The 18,676-nt window shown below is 42.6% G+C and overlaps 2 protein-coding genes across 3 annotated transcripts; one reads left to right on the forward strand and one right to left on the reverse strand.

Annotated features, from left to right (window-relative positions):
* Positions 1-7,490: 7,490 nt before the first annotated feature.
* LOC124664664 (protein DOG1-like 2) lies at positions 7,491-8,346 on the reverse strand. The gene is made up of 2 exons (XM_047202129.1): positions 7,816-8,346; positions 7,491-7,748 (listed from the first exon to the last, which is right to left on the reverse strand). The coding sequence occupies exons 1-2, from the start codon at positions 8,344-8,346 to the stop codon at positions 7,491-7,493; spliced, it is 789 nt and encodes a 262-aa protein (XP_047058085.1).
* A 5,656-nt stretch (positions 8,347-14,002) lies between these two features.
* LOC124667531 lies at positions 14,003-16,852 on the forward strand. Of its 2 annotated transcripts, none has more exons than XM_047204801.1 (5): positions 14,003-14,310; positions 14,385-14,691; positions 15,462-15,496; positions 15,578-15,648; positions 15,825-16,852. In XM_047204801.1, exons 2-5 carry the CDS (start codon positions 14,528-14,530, stop codon positions 16,227-16,229), a joined length of 675 nt encoding a protein of 224 aa, XP_047060757.1. In that variant the 5' UTR covers positions 14,003-14,310; positions 14,385-14,527; the 3' UTR covers positions 16,230-16,852. The 2 variants fall into 2 exon arrangements, with proteins under 2 accessions (XP_047060757.1, XP_047060758.1); XM_047204802.1 differs by having other exon boundaries at positions 15,587-15,648.
* The last annotated feature ends 1,824 nt before the right edge of the window (positions 16,853-18,676 follow it).

Below are 18,676 nucleotides of genomic sequence, written 5' to 3' on the forward strand. Positions count from 1 at the left end.
CAAGTGTCACAAAGGGGTACCTCTATGCCGCCTGTACAAAGGTCTAAGGAGAAAGCTCGCATTTGGATTTCTCGCTTTTGATTATTCTCAACTTAGACATCCATACCGGGACAACATAGACAACAGATAATGGACTCCTCTTTAATGCATAAGCATGTAACAACAATTAATATTCTCATATGAGATTGAGGATGTATGTCCAAAATTGAAACTTCCACCATGAATCATGGCTTTAGTTAGCGGCCCAATGTTCTTCTCTAACATTATGCATGCTCTAACCATTTAATGAGTGGTAAATCTCCCTTACTTCAAACAAGATGAACATGCATAGCAACTCACATGATATTCAACAAAGAGTTGATGGCGACCCCAGGAGCATGGTTATCGCACAACAAGCAACTTAATAAGAGATAAAGTGCATAAGTACATATTCAATACCACAATAGTTTTTAAGGCTATTTTGTCCCATGAGCTATATATTGCAAAGGCGAATGATGGAAATTTAAAGGTAGCACTCAAGCAATTTACTTTGGAATGGCGGAGAAATACCATGTAGTAGGTAGGTATGGTGGACACAAATGGCATAGTGGTTGGCTCAAGGATTTTGGATGCATGAGAAGTATTCCCTCTCGATACAAGGTTTAGGATAGCAAGGTTATTTGAAACAAACACAAGGATGAACCGGTGCAGCAAAACTCACATAAAAGACATATTGTAAACATTATAAGACTCTACACCGTCTTCCTTGTTGTTCAAAACTCAATACTAGAAATTATCTAGACTTTAGAGAGACCAAATATGCAAACCAAATTTTAGCAAGCTCTATGTATTTCTTCATTAATGGGTGAAAAGTATATGATGCAAGAGCTTAAACATGAGCACAACAATTGCCAAGTATCAAATTATTCAAGACATTTTAGAATTACTACATGTAGCATTTCCCGATTCCAACCATATAACAATTTAACGAAGAAGATTCAACCTTCGCCATGAATACTATGAGTAAAGCCTAAGGACATATTTGTCCATATGCAACAGCGGGGCGTGTCTCTCTCCCACACAATGAATGCTAGGATCCATTTTATTCAAACAAAAACAAAAACAAAAACAAACCGACGCTCCAAGCAAAGCACATAAGATGTGATGGAATAAAAATATAGTTTCGGGGAGGAACCTGATAATGTTGTCGATGAAGAAGGGGATGCCTTGGGCATCCCCAAGCTTAGATGCTTGGGTCTTCTTAGAATATGCAGGGGTGAACCACCGGGGCATCCCCAAGCTTAGAGCTTTCACTCTCCTTGATCATATTGCATCATTTCCCTCTCTTGATCCTTGAAAACTTCCTCCACACCAAACTCAAAACAACTCATTAGAGGGTTAGTGCACAATAAAAATTTACATGTTCAGAGGTGACATAATCATTCTTAACACTTCTGGACATTGCACAAAGCTACTTGGACATTAATGGATCAAAGAAATTCATCCAACATAGCAAAAGAGGCAATGCGAAATAAAAGGCAGAATCTGTCAAAACAGAACAGTTCATAAAGACGAATTTTAAAGTGGCACCAGACTTGCTCAAATGAAAATGCCCAAATTGAATGAAAGTTGCGTACATATCTGAGGATCACTCACGTAAATTGGCATAATTTTCTGAGTTACCTACAGAGAATTAGGCCCATATTCGTGACAGAAAGAAATCTGTTTCTGCGCAGTAATCCAAATCTAGTATGAACCTTACTATCAACGACTTTACTTGGCACAACAATGCACAAAACTAAGATAAGGAGATGTTGCTACAGTAGTAAACAACTTCCAAGACTCAAATATAAAATAAAGTACTGTAGTAAAAACATGGGTTGTCTCCCATAAGCGCTTTTCTTTAACGCCTTTCAGCTAGGCGCAGAAAGTGTAAATCAAGTATTATCAAGAGACGAAGTATCAACATCATAATTTGTTCTAATAATAGAATCAAAAGGTAACTTCATTCTCTTTCTAGGGAAGTGTTCCATACCTTTCTTAAGAGGAAATTGATATTTAATATTACCTTCCTTCATATCAATGATAGCTCCAACAGTTCGAAGAAAAGGTCTTCCCAATATAATGGGGCAAGATGCATTGCATTCAATATCCAAGACAACAAAATCAACGGGGACAAGGTTATTGTTAACCATAATACGAACATTATCAACTCTCCCCAAAGGTTTCTTTGTAGAATGATCAGCAAGATTAACATCCAAATAACAAATTTTCAATGGTGGCAAGTTAAGCATATTATAGATTTTCTTAGGCATAACAGAAATACTTGCACCAAGATCACATAAAGCATTACAATCAAAATCATTTACCTTCATCTTAATGATGGGCTCCCAACCATCCTCTAACTTTCTATGAATAGAAGTTTCAAGTTTTAGTTTCTCCTCTCGAGCTTTTATGAGAGCATTTGTAATATGTTTTGTAAAAGCCAAATTTATAGCACTAGCATTGGGACTTTTAGCAAGCTTTTGTAAGAACTTTATAACTTCAGAAATGTGGCAATCATCAAAGTCTAAACCATTATGATCTACAGCAATGGGATCATCATCCCCGACGTTGGAAAAAATTTCAGCAGTTTTATCACAGGCAGTTTCAGCAGTTTTAGCAGTTTCCGGCAGTTTTGCAGGCTTTGCACTAGGAGTAGTAGCATTGCCAACACCAATTATTTTACCATTGATAGTAGGAGGTGCAGCAACATGTGAATCATTAACATTACTAGTGGTGGTAATAGTCCAAACTTTAGCTATATTATTCTCTTTAGCAAGTTTTTCATTTTCTTCTTTTTCCCACCTAGCATGCAATTCAGCCATCAATCTTATATTCTCATTAATTCTAACTTGGATGGCATTTGCTGTAGTAACAATTTTATTTTCAATATCCTTATTAGGCATAACTTTCGATTTTAAAAGATCAACATCAGAGGCAAGTCTATCAACCTTAGAAGCAAGAATATCAATTTTATCAAGATTTTCCTCAACCGATTTGTTAAAAGCAGTTTGTGTACTAATAAATTCTTTAAGCATAGCTTCAAGTCCAGGGGGTGTGTTCCTATTATTGTTGTAAGAATTCCCATAAGAATTACCATAACCGTTACCATTATTATAAGGATATGGCCTATAGTTATTACTAGAATTGTTCCGATAAGCATTGTTATTGAAATTATTATTTTTAATGAAGTTCACATCAACATGTTCTTCTTGGGCAACCAATGAAGCTAATGGAACATTATTAGGATCAATATTAGTCCTATCATTCACAAGCATAGACATAATAGCATCAATCTTATCACTCAAGGAAGAGGTTTCTTCGACGGAATTTACCTTCTTACCTTGTGGAGCTCTTTCCGTGTACCATTCGGAATAATTAATCATCATATTATCAAGAAGCTTTGTTGCTTCACCAAGAGTGATGGACATAAAGGTACCTCCAGCAGCTGAATCCAATAGGTTCCGCGAAGAAAAGTTCAGATCCCGCATAAAAGGTTTTGATGATCATCCAAGTAGTCGATCCATGGGTTGGGCAATTCTTTACCAAAGATTTCATTCTCTCCCATGCTTGAGCAACATGTTCATTATCTAATTGTTTAAAATTCATTATGCTACTCTTCAAAGATATAATTTTAGCGGGAGGATAATATCTACCAATAAAAGCATCCTTACATTTAGTCCATGAATCAATACTATTTCTAGGCAGAGATAGCAACCAATCTTTAGCTCTTCCTCTTAAGGAGAAAGGAAACAATTTTAATTTTATAATGTCACCATCTACATCCTTATACTTTTGCATTTCACATAGTTCAACAAAATTATTAAGATGGGCAGCAGACATCATCGGAACTAACACCGAGAAAATTGCTCTCTCATAACAAGATTCGAGTAAAGCGAGGTTTAATTTCAAAGAATTCCGCTTGTAGTAGCGGGTGGAGCAATAGGTGTGCATAAGAAATCATTATTATTTGTGGTTGTGAAGTCACACAACTTAGTATTTTCAGGAGTACCCATTTTAGTAGTAGTAAATAAAGCAAACTAGATAAAATAAATGCAAGTAACTAATTTTTTTGTATTTTTGATATAGAGAACAAGATAGTAAATAAAGTAAAGCTAGCAACTAATTTTTTTGTGTTTTGATTTAAGTGCAGCAAACAAAGTAGTAAATAAAATAAAGCAAGACAAAAACAAAGTAAAGAGATTGGATTGTGGAGACTCCCCTTGCAGCGTGTCTTGATCTCCCCGGCAACGGCGCCGTGAAAATATGCTTGATGGCGTGTAACACACACGTTCGTTGGGAACCCCAAGAGGAAGGTATGTTGCACACAAGCAGCAAGTTTTCCCTCGGAAAGAAACCAAGGTTTATCGAACCAGGAGGAGCCAAGAAGCACGTTGAAGGTTGATGGCGGCGAGATGTAGTGCGGCGCAACACCAGGGATTCCGGCGCCAACGTGGAACCCGCACAACACAACCAAAGTACTTTACCCCAACGAAACGAGTGAGGTTGTCAATCTCACCGGCTTGCCGTAACAAAGGATTAGATGTATAGTGTGGATGATGATTGTTTGCGTGAAAACAGTAGAACAAGTATTGCAGTAGATTGTATTTAATGTAAAAGAATAGGATCGGGGTCCACAGTTCACTAGAGGTGTCTCTCCCATAAGATAAATAGCATGCTGGGTGAACAAATTACATCGGGCAATTGACAAATAGAGAGGGCATGACAATGCACATACATGATATGATAAGTATAGTGAGATTTAATTGGGCATTACGACAAAGTACATAGACCGCTATCCAGCATGCATCTATGCCTAAAAAGTCCACCTTCGAGGTTATCATCCGAACCCCTTCCAGGTATTAAGTTGCAAACAACGGACAATTGCATTAAGTATGGTGCGTAATGTAATCAATAACTACATCCTCGGACATAGCATCAATGTTTTATCTCTAGTGGCAACAAGCACATCCACAACCTTAGAACTTTTCTGTCACTATCCCGCATTTAATGGAGGCATGAACCCACTATCGAGCATAAATACTCCCTCTTGGAGTTAAGAGTAAAAACTTGGCCGAGCCTCGTACTAATAATGGAGAGCATGCAAGATCATAAACAACACATAGGTAATAGATTGATAATCAACATAACATAGTATTCTCTATCCATCGGATCCCGACAAACACACCATATAGCATTACAGATAGATGATCTTGATCATGTTAGGCAGCTCACAAGATCCAACAATGAAGCACATAAGGAGAAGACAACCATCTAGCTACTGCTATGGACCCATAGTCCAGGGGTGAACTACTCACTCATCACTCCGGAGGCGACCATGGCGGTGAAGAGTCCTCCGGGAGATGATTCCCCTCTCCGGCGAGGGTGCCGGAGGCGATCTCCTGAATCCCCGAGATGGGATTGGCGGCGGCGGCGTCTCGCAAGGTTTTCGGTATCGTGGCTCTCGGTGCATCGGGGGTTTCGCGACGGATGCTTTAAGTAGGCGGAAGGGCGGAGTCGGAGGGGTCACGGGGGCCCCACACGCTAGGGCCGCGCGGGCCCCCCCTGGGCCACGCCGCCCTAGTGTGGCGGCGCCCCGTGGCCCCACTTCGTCTTCTCTTCGATCTTCTGGAAGCTTCGTGGCAAAATAGGACCCTGGGCGTTGATTTCGTCCAATTCCGAGAATATTTCCTTTGTAGGATTTACGAAACCAAAAACAAGCAGAAAACAAGAATCGGCTCTTCGGCATCTCGTTAATAGGTTAGTGCCGGAAAATGCATAAATATGACATAAAGTATGCATAAAACATGTAGATATCATCAATAATGTGGCATGGAACATAAGAAATTATCGATACGTCGGAGACGTATCACCCCACATATCAGAGCTTGGTGGGCCTCGCAAGTCAGAACTTGGTGGACCCGACATGCCAGAGCTTGGTGGGCCTTGCATGTCAGAGCTTGGTGGGCATGTCAGGTCTACGTGGGTCCTAGGTGGCATTCCCGTTAGGCCCACATCTAGACGTGGGACCTACTGGATTCACTAGGTATCCCACCTATCAGCCACGCGTTGAAGTGTCTTTAGACCAGATTGGATGACTAAAGGCGCAAGGCCGGTTTATTTAGGTTGAAACAAGACACGCTGAGTAAATTAATCGGCCTATAGTGGCCCGTCTAGCGTGCGAATGTCATTTATTCGTGAAATTATTATGCGCTTATGGTGGCCCGTCTAGCATGCACACATCACTGGTCCTCTGATTGGGCCGCCTCAGCAGACTGGGAGCCACATCCACTATGCGGTAACTATCATGGACCCATGTGGACGTGTGACCTACAATATAGATTGATGGTCGCCTACCGTTGTGAGGATCTCAGGGTAACAAATTTACAAACTGGATTTTGAAAGATGTTAACTAATAGATGGTAATTAATATCATTAAAAAGATAATGAAATATATTTTCATACGATGTCTATACAATATCATACTACCTCCATCATAAGGCTTAAGACCTATATTTTTTCCAGAAAGTTAAACTATGTTAAGTTTGACTAAGTTTTTATCAAAAATCATTAACATGAAAAGTACAAAATCAATATCATTAGATAGATAATGAAATATATTTTCATATGGTACCTACAAAATATCATATTTGTTCATAAATTATTCTAAAAGTTTGGTGAAACTTTACTTCGTTTGACTTTTTAAAAAAATATAGGCCGGCCTTGGGATGGAGGTAATATTTGTTAGTAGATTTTTGTGAAAGTTTTGTCAAACTTCACTTGGTTTGATTGTTAAAAAAATATAAACCTTAAATTTTGAAATGAAGGTTATAACTTGCAACTTATATGCACAAAATGATGAGAGCAAGTACAAAAAGGCTAACTCAGCACGCTATAAGAATTAAAATAGTGTTGTTTTGCTTAGGTGGATGAGAGAGAAGTGGAGAGAGAGAAGAAAGATGGGCTCTCATGCAAGACCCATGCTTGCACGTGCTCACTTTGTGAGTATGTGTGGTGAGCCTTTTACACATAAAGTTATAAATCGTTAAAGCCAACTATTATACAAATTAGCTATAAGCTAACTATAGCTGACCTTGCCTTATAGCCAGCACCGGCTGCACTATTGGAATTGGCCTTATAGAATCAAACCGCGTAGGATTTCACGAGCATAAACTTAGTTCAGCTCAGAACTAACAAATCCTTACAAATATAGGTTGGAAAATATTAGTGTACAATATTAGCTAAAATCACGCTGGTCTGACCACTTTCTGCCACGTGGTAGCCTCGCGACAGATTGACAATGAGGCAGAAGTGCAGAACACATTACACAGATTACACGAAACCAGACGGGAGAGCGGCGCGGTCAATGCTTATCGCGCCAGCTCGCGTTGACCACAAGACGAGCACAGAGCAATCGCGCGGGCGCCGACGGGCACAGATCAATCGAGCGGGCACGCGCCGCCGCAGGCTCACTTGGCCTCGTCCTTGCGGCGACCGAAGTCGTGCACGGAGAGGTGGAGCTCGGCGGCGGCGACGAGGAAGTGCACGGCCTGCGGCGGGCGGAGCAGCGCCACGACGGCGCGCAGCGTGTCCATCCTGAGCCCGTCCGCCATCTCCAGCACCCGCCTCATCCCCTCCGCCTTCGCATCCATCTCCCGCTCCATCCCCTCCTCCGCCGCGCCGCCGCCTGCGGAGAGCTCCACCATCTTCACCGTGGCCAGCGACTCCTGTGTTTGCACATTGCTCGAGGCTTAGCTCCACGGCCAACGAATAGTTAACTGACCAATTGGTTACCTGCGCGCTGGCGGCGGCCTCGTCGATCTCCCGTTCGCTCCGGATGGTGCGGCGCTGGAGCTGGTCCGCGGCCTGGAGCTGGTCGGCGGAGAGGCCGCCGAGGTCGCCGTCGTGGAGGTCACCGCCGTCGAGGAAGGCCGGGAGCTGGGCCTCGAGCTGCGCGCCGGACTTGGAGTAGAGCAGCTGGAGCGCGGCGGTGGGGCGCCAGCCGCCGCACCACAGGTAGAGGGTCTCGGTGGCGGAGATCCAGGAGGGGGCGAACATGGGGAGCACGTCGTCGGAGGCGGCCGCGGACTTGGCGCGGTAGTAGTGCTCGTAGTGGCCGAGGACCCGGTCGACCAGGCGCCGGAGGCCGGCGTCGTCTTCGGGACCGGCCGCCGCCGCGGCACGGAGCGCGTCCAGGTCGCGGGACTGCTGCAAGATCCAGCACTCGAAGAACTTGGCGAAGGTCTCGGCGCCGTTGGTGGGCGGGGCCAGGGTGCCGTTGGCGTTGGCGTGAGCGGCGAGCTGTGGTCGCGAGGTGGCGGTCATGGCGATCCAAGTGGCTGCCTCTCTCGGTCGCTGGCTGGGTGTACAGGCGGTGTAGCGAGGTAGGTGAAGGCTGGAGTGAACGAGAGGGGCGGTCGGTTTTAAAAGTGGCAGGACGGAGGATACGCCAAGGTGGCTTTCTACATTTGGAGAGGTAGACGTCACAAAAATTAACACTTTACTAAGAGTGTAGTGTAGGTAAGAAAATTCGACAGAGTGACTCACACTTTTTTATCCTTTCGCATAAATAACACACTTTGTTAGTCGGTAGCCAACCTCACATATCACTGAGCTAATCGTCGTGTGTCATTTTTTTCAAAGCCAAAAGTGTGCGTGTGCCATTTTGTCAATGTTCGGTCCTATCAGGTACAGGGGTACAAAGTCTGTGATATTTTATTTAATTATAAGGCAGATAGACTATGAAAAACCAACTTTGCATCAAAAAGTAAATTTTGCCTTGTAACATTTGATTCAAAGGATTTTCATAAATTTTATGGAGCTTTCAAATCCTTCAAAATTACTCTACGATAGGATGTTTCATTCGTAGATTGTAACCCATAGAAAAAAAATGAAACACTTGCACTAAATTTTCATAGATAATATAACATCCACTAAATTTTCATAGAAAATTTGACAAATTGACTCACGCTTTTTAACACACTTTGTTAGTCGGTAGCCTGGTAGCCAACCTCACATGTCAGTGAGCTAATCGTCATGTGTCATTTTTTCAAAGCCAAAAGTGTGCGTGTGCCATTTTGTCAATTTTCGGTCCTATGATGGATGTTTGATTCGTAGATAGTAACCCATAGGAAAAAATAAATCATTTGCACTATATTTTCATAGAAAATATAACATCCACTCAAAGCATTTGTAAGAACTCTTTGCTTGCCCATAACAAAAACAAACAAGTTTCGATCAATCCAAAATCATGTAGTGCCGGAATGGACAGGATATCACAGTTGAGAACATATCTAGTGATACCACACCTTATTTGATACCATGATACCACTCTTCAAATTTAAATTTTAAATGTCAAAAAATTTAAAACCAATTTTTGGGGTTTTCACAAGATGCGTGTCTGCATGCCTTGTAACTTTCATAACCAAATTCAAAATACCCTAAGAGAAACAAAAATGTGAAATCAAGCATGAATAGTGTCACATAAAGACAAAAACACAAAATGCCACTATTCACATAGCATTTGTCTTTTTTGTTTCTCTTGGTGTATTTTAAATTTGGCTGTGAAAAATCTAAAGAATGTAAACACACATCTTGTCAACAACCAAAAATTTGTTTCGAATTTTTTGACAATTACAATTTAAATTTTATGAAGTGGTATCATGGTATCATGTAAGTTGTGGTATCACTAGATATTATCCAGTCATGCATTTTTTTCTGCTCCCACATCTTCGGAATCCAGCGAATCAAAGAGGTGCTAGTGGTTCAAGTAGATACCGTCCATCTATCTTGTTTCTTAAGGTGATCTCACAGGTTTAATGTAAGCATGGACGTTCACACTTTTGGGCAGGCTTAATGAAGGTGAAACAATTCTTTTTATGGCTTGGAACTTTTTCATTAAGGATGGGCCCTAGGTCAGGTTCTAGGAGGGCACTTGATATTTGATTGGAGTTGTTCAAATTGTAAGGAACAAATATGCCATATTCACCAATATCTAGGTGTCTCTCCTGCAAATGTTACCTTCAGAATTGATCTAATCGGTCCTTGATTTGTAGTGTGAAACCATTAATTTGTTGGCTCGACTAGAATATGTTGAAGGTGTAGATGAGTTTAGATGCAATCCAGAATGGAAAATCCTCTATAAAGTCTCACTACGTTGATCCACTTCATACTAACACTCACATGAATAGTTACAAATTCTGGAAGATGAATGCCCTATGAAGATTAAGATCTAATCTTTGGTCATAAAAAAATCTTTCTTTGGTAGCTTCGACGTGGTGTACTCTTGAAAAGGCTAATGCTGTGTTTGGATGCACTGAATTGAGCTCCGAATTGAATTGGCAATGGAATACCAAATCAACCAATTCAATGGAATACCATAATTGTTGTTTGGATGCGCATAGTATTCATCTGTATAATCAAAAGAGCAATGGAATTCTAAATCCTGTTTGGATGCACATTGTGTGGAATTGAATTGTTTTTTTAACTTTCACATAATAATCTTTTTCTTATTTCCTTTTTCTTTTCTCCTTTTATTTCTTTCCTTTTTATTTGCTTGGAAGGAACCGGAGGGATGGCCTACGGGAGGTTGGCGGAGCTAGGAGCGGAATCGGAGGGCCTCGCCGGCCGCATCCGGCGAGCAACGGAGGGGGCACCGATTCATAGGAGGCGGCGGCGGAGCTCGGGGGCGAGGAGGAGGTGGCGGCGGAGCTCGGGGGCGAGGAGGAGGCGGCGGCGGAGCTCGGGGGCGAGGAGCCAGCGGCGGCAGAGCTCGGGGGCGAGGAGCCAGCGGCGGCAGAGCTCGGGGGCGAGGAGGCGGCGGCGGAGCTCGGGGGGAGGAGGCGGCGGCGACGGAGCTCGGGGGGCGAGGTCAACTCCGGCGCTTCGGCGGCGGACGCCGCGGTCGGGCCACGCTGGCGGGGCAGCGGCAGCCAGGGGGAAGGGGAGGCTGGGGAAGAGGGGCGGAGGGGGCAGAAGAAGGCGGGAGGACGAAGGCGGCCGGAGGAGGAGAGCCAGGGCGGTGGAGCTTACCTGCGCGGCGCCGCCGGGGCGAGCTCCAAGCTCGTACTTTTTCTTCGGGAACGAACGGATGCGAGCTGGGACGGAGCACCGTTCAATTCCGAGCGAATACAGAGGTCTAGACCTCTGAATCGACCAAGGGGTAAGTTTGCCCCGCGCGGGGGTGGGCTCGGAATTGGACTACAATACCACGGATGAATACCAAAGACAACCAAACAGCAGAATTCGGGTTTTCAATTCTGAGAAGCCAATTCAGAGGCCAATTCCATGCAACCAAACACAACATAAGCGTAATTGGCGAGGAGAAACACAAAATTGTGTCTTCTGCCACCATGATGACCCAATAAACTTCTATTTTGTATTGGGCATTTGCTCGAGAGGTGTGGTCTATTTCTCATGTAGTTTCTAGTATGTTTCCACCTTATATTGTCTAAATTATGTTCCGATAATTCATGAGAAACATATCAATGGCCTAGAAGAAACACAAATGTGAAGACCAAAATAAATTAGTAATGCCTACTTAGGGCTGCATTTTTTTCCACCTGGAAATACAACATGTTTTAAAGAAAATTTTACAAGTTCGTAGAAATAATCTCCACGCATGTGAAACAACAAATTATATTTTTATTAGAACTCTTATATACGGAATACCATATGATTTTTTTATTATATATGCCCTTCTCAAATATGTTTCCTCTATGTGGTCAGTGGTCGTAGCAGTAGCCTATGCCGACGCTGATGGGCGATTATGCCTCGTTTCAGTGAAATACAGGTGTTCCATGCTAGTACCAATTCTTACATTGCTCTGCTGTTAGAGGATTTAGTTATATACTCCTCTGAGTAGAACTCAGGTTCATGGAATCTCTGGAGTATAACATAATGTAGCCCTAGCATCTTGCATGTCTCGATGAGGCTGAGCCTCCATGTTTGCAAGTGGACCTCAGCCAACGGAACAGCTGTGGATTCCTTGTTCAAAGCGTACTAACCTTTATCCACCAACGGCATGCATCTTTGTTGAAAAGAAAAATGAAATGTTATGGTGGGCAGAGTGCCACGCGACGGGTGACGAGTCGATTATCTTTAGCCGCGGCGCATGCAGTTGGCTGCCTGGGTCTGACTCTGACCTGGTGCACCGCCCCTCGGAGGCTGGGACGTACTATGTCGGCTCGTCGAGTTCCGCCATCACGTCTCTGGACGGACGCACCCCACGCGCGGAGCAAGTTGACGCCGGTTGTTCCTTTCCTTGGGAGCGAAGGCAAAAGAAGAGCTAGTAGATGCATCAGCGCGAGTCCGGGCTAGCTTAGCTGCGGCGCACACTGGTTGCACGGGCCCGGCTCGGGTGGTTTCCGGTGGGAGACGCGGTGGCACATGGTTTTCTCTTCCCTACGTACTCTCAGAGTTGGAAGTGGTAGAGCACGAATACCATACATGTACCATTGCCACTTCTGTTCCTATTAGTATATATAACTGCTGATTACATATACACAAGACAAGCTTAACGAGTCATAAACTCAGCTCGTTTGGCCCGTCTATAATAACGATCTAAAATGTTGCTCAGATTGGCATATGAAATTTCTGAGTTTTCCGTCCTGTCCTAATCAGGGAGGGTTTACGTATCCATCGATCAATAGTTTACATCATTAATTTTTTAATGCAAAGAAAAGGAGCGGAGATTTGTGGCTCCATCTATAATCAATCTCGAGGACTCGTCGGATTATTAGTCTTGAACTCGGTCTGTGAGAGGAAGTGCTCATAGCGGCATAGTGTGTGCGTACGTCTATACAAATGATTGTATGAGTGTATTTATGAACGTTTACGTTAGTGTTGTGTTTCATAATTTTTTTTTATTTGTGGTTCCAACATAGTTTCAAGTTTCCAAAGAAATGGGAATATATGTATGTATCCCAGGAACTGTAAAATATTAGGTTCAAATACTTTGTATTCGAAGCTACACAAAAATGGGAAAAAATTGTATTTGAGTATGCATACTTTCCAATGCAGAAATCTATGAGATTTTATCATTTTTTATGTAACCCATCATTTAAAGAATTTCTCATTGCGATTTTGCATGCTTGCAAAAAGAAATTATAGAATATCTCCATTTTTTCATATTTGAAAAAAACTAGTATATATTATCTAAAATTTTACAATACAGAGATCACCAGAGCTTGGGAACAAAGACACTTCTCGAAAGTTGGCATCGAATTTTCTGGCGGAGTACCATATATGTAGTGTGCGAAAAAATCGATACCGATACGACAATTCTAGTTTCTTCCGCCAGAAAATTCGATGCCACAATTTTAGTTTCACCTGCCACAAAATTCAAAAGTGCAGTTGAGGCTGTCTTCTCGTATAATAACTACTATATTATTTGGGAACTGACTTCATTTTTGTCATAATTTTGGGTTTAGTTTTCGTGCCCCTGTCCTGTTGACACGTGTTTTCATCTGGTCTGTTATTGTTTGGGGTGCAACTTTTGAGGCGTCTTGCAATTTTCATCTGATTTGTTACAATCTGGTGGTTCACATGGTGATGCTTTAAATTTTAGATCTGGGTGAGTGTAGCATATTCCTTTCTCTGGCTACTGTTCGTTTTGTTACTGCCGCACCGCTTTGACCCTCTAGAAGACTCCCATGGAGTTCCAGGCGCCATGGTCGGCTATACCTCCACCCATCTCCCCCTGCCCAGCAGATTCTCCTGCCCACACAAACCCTTCTGCGGTGTGGTTAGGTCCTCGGAGCAGCAGTAGGGAGGAGGCGCATCGTGGGAGGTTGAGCGTGCCGCGGGAGGCTCCGCCGGGTCGCCGCCGACAAGCGCGTCGCAAGGGGTTCCGCCAGGGCGCGTCCGATGGGCGCGAGGAGGCGCGCCGTGTTGCGGGAGGCTCCGCCAGGCCGCTGTCGACGAGCGCGACGAGGCCCGTCGCGGGAGGCTTTGCCAGGACGGCTCCGACGAGCAGCAGCGGGCGCATCGTGGGGAGGGTGGTTCCAGGCCGCCGTCTACTCCGCCATACAGCCGCCGACGAGCTCGAGGAGGAGGCGCGATGCGGGGAGTGTTGCACATGGGCTCCGTCGACTCTGTCGGGCCGTGAAGAGCAGCTACGATGTAAATGGCCGACTGCTCTCTCTCCCTCCCTCCCTCCCTCTACAGGCTAAGAAATCGCAGGCCCGAGGAGGAGCTTGAGGTGCAGCTTCAGGAGGATGGACTCCACTGATTTGGGTGTTCCTGTGATATTTTTAGGAGGAGGCGTTCCTGACGAGAAACACCCCTCGGGTATGCCACTTAATTTTTTGTCGCTCTTCTAGATGGTTTTTTTTCTCCATGCTCTTGATCTCTCCGTCTTGCAGGGCGCTGGTGCCTAAATGGATTCGATGGTTGTGGTGGTCTGTGGCATCTCTGTGTTTCAGGCCTCAATAAGAAGATGGGTCATGGGTAACGGTGACAAAAGGAAGAAAGAAAGGACGAAACCACGGATTTATTCACTGATATCATGGGTAGCGGTTTAGCACATGATCTTGTTGATCCCCTTATATCCATGAGGGACAATTATCTCCTATTTCTTCCATCATTTGCGTTTATACCAGTCCCTGCAAGTATTAAACCTGCAAGAAGTTTCCTTCATCACACTTCCACTTCAACTACATGCCTTTGCAGGTACATTTGTTATCTTAGATGTTAGCCCAATCCTTCATGGTCAATTGGCCATACATTAATCTTGTTCGATTAAATCAAGTTTAGCTTTGTTTATAAATAAGAAGGGTAGTTTATGTTTACCAATAGATGATACAGATTATATGTTTGTAATACTTGGGGCTGTGGATATTTTGCTTCACACATATTCTTCTCTGTCTAGATCCGTTTGATGCTCTATAAGGTTATATTTAACTACCGTGCCAACAGAGGAAATTTTCGCCCATTTTTCTCAATTGATCACATCTTCAAACCAGTTGTTGATTAGGGGGATAGGAGTGACTATAAACGCGTGGTATGCGACTGATGACTCGATTAGTTCACAACGCAAACCTGCTATGAGCAGATTGGATTGGAAATGTGCATTATGGTACTTCAACTAATTAGGTCTCAAGCAATATAGTTCTGGGTGCTGCACAGTTTTTATTTTGGGAAGCTCCACTGCATCCAACTTAATCTGTCAGTCTAAAAAAAATTATATCCATAACTGCTCTGACCATACACTGCAACTTCAGAATATTTTGGTTGTTTAGGTCGATACATGTATGGACTAACTAAATAGTATCGAAATTTGATGTTAGGTATAGAAGAAATGAGTTTACTATTGCACACACCTTTAGTCTTTGAACTATACTATTGCTCAATTACTAATTAGCAGTGTGGTTTCATCTTGCTACATCATGGTATGGGGACATGATCTTCTCTTGTTTGACAACTTAAACTTTTGTCTTCAGGGTTCTCTGGTGGTCTCTCCTTATGCTGCACACATGTTAGTCTGTAAAGGTTGAGCATCCATTTTTCTTTTGTCATTGCCTGCATCAGTTAATTTTGCTTCATACTATTGCGGCAGCAAGTACAGTACCGAAGCTTGCATTTCCGGATTACACTATCTACAATGTTAACTCTCATAACCATACAAAGGTATGCAGTCTGTTGTCATCTTCTTATAGTTTGGCTGCGATATATTAATCATTTTGTCTTGAGCACTGCATGTTTATGAAGTTGTAGACATTAAATAATCTAACTACATATGCGATTGTATTTATCGCGCCGTGCATTCATTGTCTCCTTATGATGCCTGGTCTTTTTCCCTGTAGGTACCCTACGAGTGTGCGTGGTACCGGCCGTCAGCGAGGCCGTACTCCTTCCTCGCCTTCTTCGGTTCCGCAGCATCATCATGGCCTCCAGGATGTTACTGCAGCCCGCAGTTTCTCTTTTTCCACCTGTGCCCATTGTGCCTTCGTCCAGGTCTGGTTCTCCGGTTGGTGTTAGGCCTTCATTACCGACGGTTGGGACTTCTTCCCGGTATGTTGGCCCAAGTTCTGCACAAGATTTGGTTCAGGAAGTGGCCTGAATACCATTGGATAATTTCTACAGAGTATTTGCATGTTCAGCTATTGCAAGAACTTTCCCTCATGTTTGGCAGAAATGGCTATTCTCTAGCATCCTTTAATATGTCCACAGAACTATCGGTACTGGAAGATTACTTCGCAATAGATTGATCCTAGAGGAGATACAGTATGATAAAGTTGATCTCAGAAATATGGCTCCATCAGAAGTTAGATGCAGAACAACATCGTTCGTTCACATGCAAGATCTTTTCTGTGGCTGTCCACCCTTGACATATTGTTGGATTTTTGTTATATGTACCTTGAACACTCAGTTGATCTACGCTGTTTATCACTGGTTTTTTCTCCTGCTGAAAACATCCAGTTTCCTGCTCATTCTAGCGGTGGAGTTCCTCATGGCATTAGGCTTTAAGATAACTAGCTCTGGAGTACAAGTGCTGCCAGTATTTTGTATTGGGGCCTTTTGAGATCATGTGTTATGTCTATAAATGCTATGGAGCTGTTTTAACTGGAATTATGTTTCAGTTTTAGCATATCATCAGATGGGACCAATTACTGAATTAGTGGTTTTTAAACACAGAATCATAGGCAAAACTGGAATTTTAAACACAGGATCGTCCAGCGCTAATAAGTAGAGAGGTGCTACTGATTGCAGGACCAAGACATTTCTCCGGTACCGAACTTCAGGGTATCTGCAGATGACAGATCCTTCTGTAATTCGCTTTCTTTTGCATGGTTCGAACTTGGAACATAATCAATATGTGTATTGGAGAACAGCTTGCACTTCTTTTGTTTCCATATTATCTTTTTGTTTTGCGAATTTGTTTCCATGGTATCTCTTACTGTTCTGCTTGGTTCCTTTGGTAGTAAGCTATGTTTTTCATATATAATTGGCTATTGCTTAGCTTCTCTAGATTTTATTTTTTTATGTACTGTTCAAAACAAGAATTGATCAATTTAGTAAAATTCAGAAGACCACGGTCACTTTTCCCCTGAAGCCTGTTCTCCTTTGTTTCCTATATATAACTCAATGGTACTAATTAATATGCAAACACTGTAGTTCTATTGTTAACATCGGAGTAGTATGATACTTTCAAACTGATAATCAAAATATACAGCTAACTTTTGAGATTTAGATAAGATAAGTTTTTCTCTTTCTCTGTAAACATTAAGCTTTCCCCGAAAACCCATGCTATTCTCTCCTGCCCGAGGAATGAACAACAAGCAGATTCCGATAGGGAGGAGCCATTCGTGCCTACCCATGGCATATCCTACCGAGAAGAAGAAAAAGAGTGTGCATAACCTGATCTAGAATAGTACACACCAAAGAAAATAGCACGTACCCCATCAAGGAGCCTACAAGGTACCGGCACAACAAGGGATATAACACCTTCATATACACCGCCAATAAGGAACCATTAATTGTCTCCTTGAACCAAGACCCATCCGTGCATCCGGCAATGGCTCAACAAGATCCTTCACAAAGAAACCAAGCCACCCTCCACGCCCACAGTCCTCAAGGAAGAACAAGGAATACATCATTATCCTTTCATCTGATGACGCAAACTGTAGCGCCAAGCAGTAGATCATAATGAAGACTTCTCCACCTCCGTAATGCACTCCACTCTCTCCTTAGTTTTTAGCATCTCCATCGTTTAATATGATATACACTTCATGTATGTTGTGTCCACACCTTTCATGTGCATTTCAGACATGTATTATTAGAGAATAGCAAATAAAGCTACTGGCCGAATGATATATACATTGTTAGTACAAACCCACAGATACTTATGACTACCAAAAAATTCCATCAGCCAGTCCCCATACTGGACCCAAAAACCTTACAAGAGCCCTGTTGTAGCACATAATTTATTTTTGGAAGATTATAGATGTGCATTGTGCAACCAACTCAAAATTGAGACAAAAGATCATTTGTTCTTTCAATATCCGTTTGCCTGGAGATGGTGGAAGTAATTTTCCTCCGATTTCACTGTATGTACAGTAATATTTAAAATATGTTGGCTTCCCTTTTCATATGGAAGTTATTACATAAATGGTCTGTAGTATCAGCTGCCGCAGTAAGCAATTCGTATACTGTTTTACCATCAAAAAGAAAAAAAATCTGGAAGTGGATATGGACCCTCAAAGGAGGGTAATTCACCTAGGCATAAACTGATTTTGCGCTTCAAGTATTTTTCTATTTTGTTTTCTTGATAGTTTTGAGAGAAGAATAAGAACTGCCTTTTCACTACTTTCATTTGTCCATACACACTTACACCTATACTTCTGTTATTAAGAAAAAATCATACATCCCATTTAGTTTGGCTTCCAAGCCATTGGGGGCTTGCAAACTGCTGTTTTTTGTTTGGATAATTAAAGACGCTATTTTTGGCTTGACTAACTGATGCAATTTTGCATGAACATTACTTTGGGTCAGGTGCTTTTGTCGTACTAAATATTTGCGGGTGGGATAAGTATGCAAGATAAAATTCTTGATACTTGGATGATTTTAATCGATATGGATTCATGTAGGTTGTTAGGTTTAGACTCACTGAAAGACATATACTATGGCTTCCTATTTTACATAGAATTATTTGTTC

The sequence above is a fragment of the Lolium rigidum genome, chromosome 6, assembly GCF_022539505.1.
Source record: "Lolium rigidum isolate FL_2022 chromosome 6, APGP_CSIRO_Lrig_0.1, whole genome shotgun sequence".
Taxonomy (NCBI): Eukaryota; Viridiplantae; Streptophyta; class Magnoliopsida; order Poales; family Poaceae; genus Lolium; species Lolium rigidum.

Coding starts and splice junctions, on each gene's coding strand:
- LOC124664664 (XM_047202129.1), bottom strand. CDS start 8,346: ATGACCGCCACCTCGCGACCACAGCTCGCCGCTCACGCCAACGCCAAC. Junction 7,749..7,815: donor AGGCCGCCGCCAGCGCGCAG/GTAACCAATTGG, acceptor GTGCAAACACAG/GAGTCGCTGGCCACGGTGAA.
- LOC124667531 (XM_047204801.1), top strand. CDS start 14,528: ATGGGTAGCGGTTTAGCACATGATCTTGTTGATCCCCTTATATCCATG. Junction 14,692..15,461: donor TCAACTACATGCCTTTGCAG/GTACATTTGTTA, acceptor TTTTGTCTTCAG/GGTTCTCTGGTGGTCTCTCC. Junction 15,649..15,824: donor ACTCTCATAACCATACAAAG/GTATGCAGTCTG, acceptor TTTTCCCTGTAG/GTACCCTACGAGTGTGCGTG.